At 50.5% G+C, this 2,572-nt stretch overlaps 1 protein-coding gene across 1 annotated transcript; it reads right to left on the bottom strand.

Annotated features, from left to right (window-relative positions):
- Positions 1 to 396: 396 nt before the first annotated feature.
- Positions 397 to 2,365, bottom strand: LOC100382679 (Outer envelope pore protein 24A chloroplastic). Its single transcript, NM_001175403.1, has 3 exons — positions 2,067 to 2,365; positions 1,597 to 1,980; positions 397 to 609 (listed from the first exon to the last, which is right to left on the bottom strand). The coding sequence occupies exons 1-3, from the start codon at positions 2,262 to 2,264 to the stop codon at positions 529 to 531; spliced, it is 663 nt and encodes a 220-aa protein (NP_001168874.1). The 5' UTR covers positions 2,265 to 2,365; the 3' UTR covers positions 397 to 528.
- Between the last annotated feature and the right edge of the window lie 207 nt (positions 2,366 to 2,572).

Raw genomic sequence — 2,572 nt, 5'->3', positions numbered from 1 at the left:
TATTATCTCGCATTAAGAGAGCGAACCTATCTAGATCCTCATGCCCTTTGTGTATTCACCTTCAGTTCTCGATCTAGTAATCCACCCTATATAAGTTCACTGCAGCAAACAACATAGGAATTGGTTGCCACCTCCCTAGAATGATGATTCCAGATAAGTGAGCAATATATGCGTCGAGATTATTTTGTAGCCAAGGGTCAGTCCAATGTCACCGGCTGTAATGTAAATATGAACCGTCTACTCAATGTTGATATGAGACACTAAGGTCATGAGGTTTCAGTTTAAGTACAATGTTACTCCTATTTAGATGTAACCTTGCCGAAGGACAGACCATATTCGGCGTCCATTCATTCTCAGAATCCAATGTCGCGGCATCATTCGACCGCAGCTCAAAATGGTCAACATAACCAGATGCAAACCAGCACATGGGAAACAATAGCTCCATTGTTCTGGAGGATACAGTAATCAAGCAAGCAGTAGGTGTAAGTAATATGAGAAGGATGATTTCTCATTTTTATGGGAAAAAAATCATATCTCGTAATTCCATGTGCTCTCTGCTATTAGCTTTGGTGCTTTGGGTTGGTCCGACAAATCAAACATAGTCGCGACCTGCACAAAGGGAGGCATTGGACAGTCAGAGACAAGGAAAATCACATTTGAAATGTAATCATGAGCTGAAAGGTACAGGCATAGTAATATCTAAAAACAAAATGACAACATACTCGCTCGCTCGCGTTGTCGGCAAACAAGATAGGAATCTGTTTTCAGACAAGTGAGCAGTATATCCGATGGAATTATTTGATCATCCTGAGGACCAGTGGTTCAAGACCACAGCAAACTCGATTGGCAGCGCCACAATTCACTGTATACACCGCACAGTCGTTATACTAGGTGGCTCAATCCCCTCGATTTTGGGTGAAAAAAAAAACTAAAATTACATGGCATTGAATCATATCCTTACCTAAACAGAGAACTAAAGACTGTCAAGATAGGAAACCAAATCATAATCCTATTTCTACGCACGCATCACAGTACCCTGAGTGCTCTCATATCCCCACACCAGCTCTCTTATCTATTCCAGCAACCAACAACCAGACAACAGTTTCTATAAATAAAACATAGACATGGGATGTTTTCTATTGGTTTATTCTGAGACTTCTGTGCTCGATTGAAGATAATCCACTGGCTATAACATCCAAATTTTGCAGCATGGTATCTGTATGCAGGGCAATTAAAATGTTTGGAGGACAAAACCATATTCTGACTAGATGGCTCACTTCCCCCCCCCCCCCCCCCCCCCCCGGCACAACAAACAGGCTTTTCACATAATTTCAGGTTTAGGTGATGATTTTGGTGACCACAGCCTTTACATCCAACGATTGTGCATACCCAATTTCAATTAATACCCACCCTCCATGCTTGCATTTGCACGGTTTCATGTCGGCATGTGATGTGGGAAGCAACACTACAGTAGGAAAATAGAAGCATGCATTTGATTGCCTAGAAAACCGGATAAGAATTCCTCGTTTCTGAAGCCGCAGAATTAATCAGGAATCATGATCCTACTATCGAGGCACAGATTGATGAAACACAAACCTTCAAGGAACCGCCGGCGATGGAGTCCCTGCTCCACTCGAGGCCGAGCAGCTTGGTGGTGGCGGCGTAGGTGCCCTTGACGGCGTCCCCTCCCGCTAACTTCCTGGTGACGGCGAACTCCCAGGCGTTCTTGTTGGTGTCGAAGAGGGGCTCGATGGTGGTGAGGCGCTCGACCCCGTGCGCGTAGGTGTACTTGACGCGGCAGCCGCCGGACCCGAGCGTGTGGGAGAGGCTGACCTTGTTGGCGGGGTCGAAGGTGGCAGTGCAGTCGAGCGTGGTGCGGGAGGGCGGCGCCGGCGCCGCAAGGCTGGTGGAGTGGGTGTAGGTGAGGCTGACGCGCTTGTCGAGCACGAGCGCGGATTTCATGAACTGGAAGCGCACATCCTGCGACACAGATAGCCGCCGGTAGGTGAGGTGAGGAGGGGCAGGATGAGGAGGTAGGTGGAGACGCCAAGGAGACGACGGTTTACCTGGTTGTGGGGCTTGAGGTCGACGAGGAAAGCTCCAGGCTTCTCGAGGGTGAGGGTGAGGCCCCGGAGGGAAGGCCCGTTGGCGAAGACGGCCTCGGTGGCAGAGGCCTTGAGGCGGAGGTCGCCGGCGGGGGCGGCGAGGCTGGTGGCGGCCGTGGCCTTGTCGCCCTCGTAGCGACCCTTGAGCGTGGCCTTCATCTCTCCCCTCCCAATCGAGTCTGGCACTGGCGTGGGAGTCTCCGGCCGCCGCTGCTGACAGTGCCTTGTGTGGTGCGCTGAGTTGTCCTATCTCCTCCGCGTCTTCCGCCCTTTGCATCGCACCAGTCGCCACCGCCGCCGTACCCGGACGGAGTCCTTGTCCTTGCTGGGCTCCGCCGTGCGCCTCCTGGGCCTGGGCTCCCTACCTACCTACCTACTTACCCCATGTTGCTACATGTGGTCCGGCTCAATCCTGAAAGGGGTTGTTTTTGCCACGGTAATTTTTAGTTTTTTTATAAATCAGTCCC

The sequence above is a fragment of the Zea mays genome, chromosome 1 (assembly GCF_902167145.1).
Source record: "Zea mays cultivar B73 chromosome 1, Zm-B73-REFERENCE-NAM-5.0, whole genome shotgun sequence".
Lineage (NCBI taxonomy): Eukaryota > Viridiplantae > Streptophyta > Magnoliopsida > Poales > Poaceae > Zea > Zea mays.
This window is presented reverse-complemented; position numbering and strand designations above follow the sequence as displayed.

Bases quoted from the DNA above. Each gene is read 5' to 3' on its own strand.
- LOC100382679 (NM_001175403.1), bottom strand. From the start codon at position 2,264: ATGAAGGCCACGCTCAAGGGTCGCTACGAGGGCGACAAGGCCACGGCC. The intron at 1,981-2,066 runs GTAAACCGTCGT...TCTGTGTCGCAG, and splicing joins ACCTCAAGCCCCACAACCAG to GATGTGCGCTTCCAGTTCAT. The intron at 610-1,596 runs GTTTGTGTTTCA...CCCTTTGTGCAG, and splicing joins TCGCCGGCGGTTCCTTGAAG to GTCGCGACTATGTTTGATTT.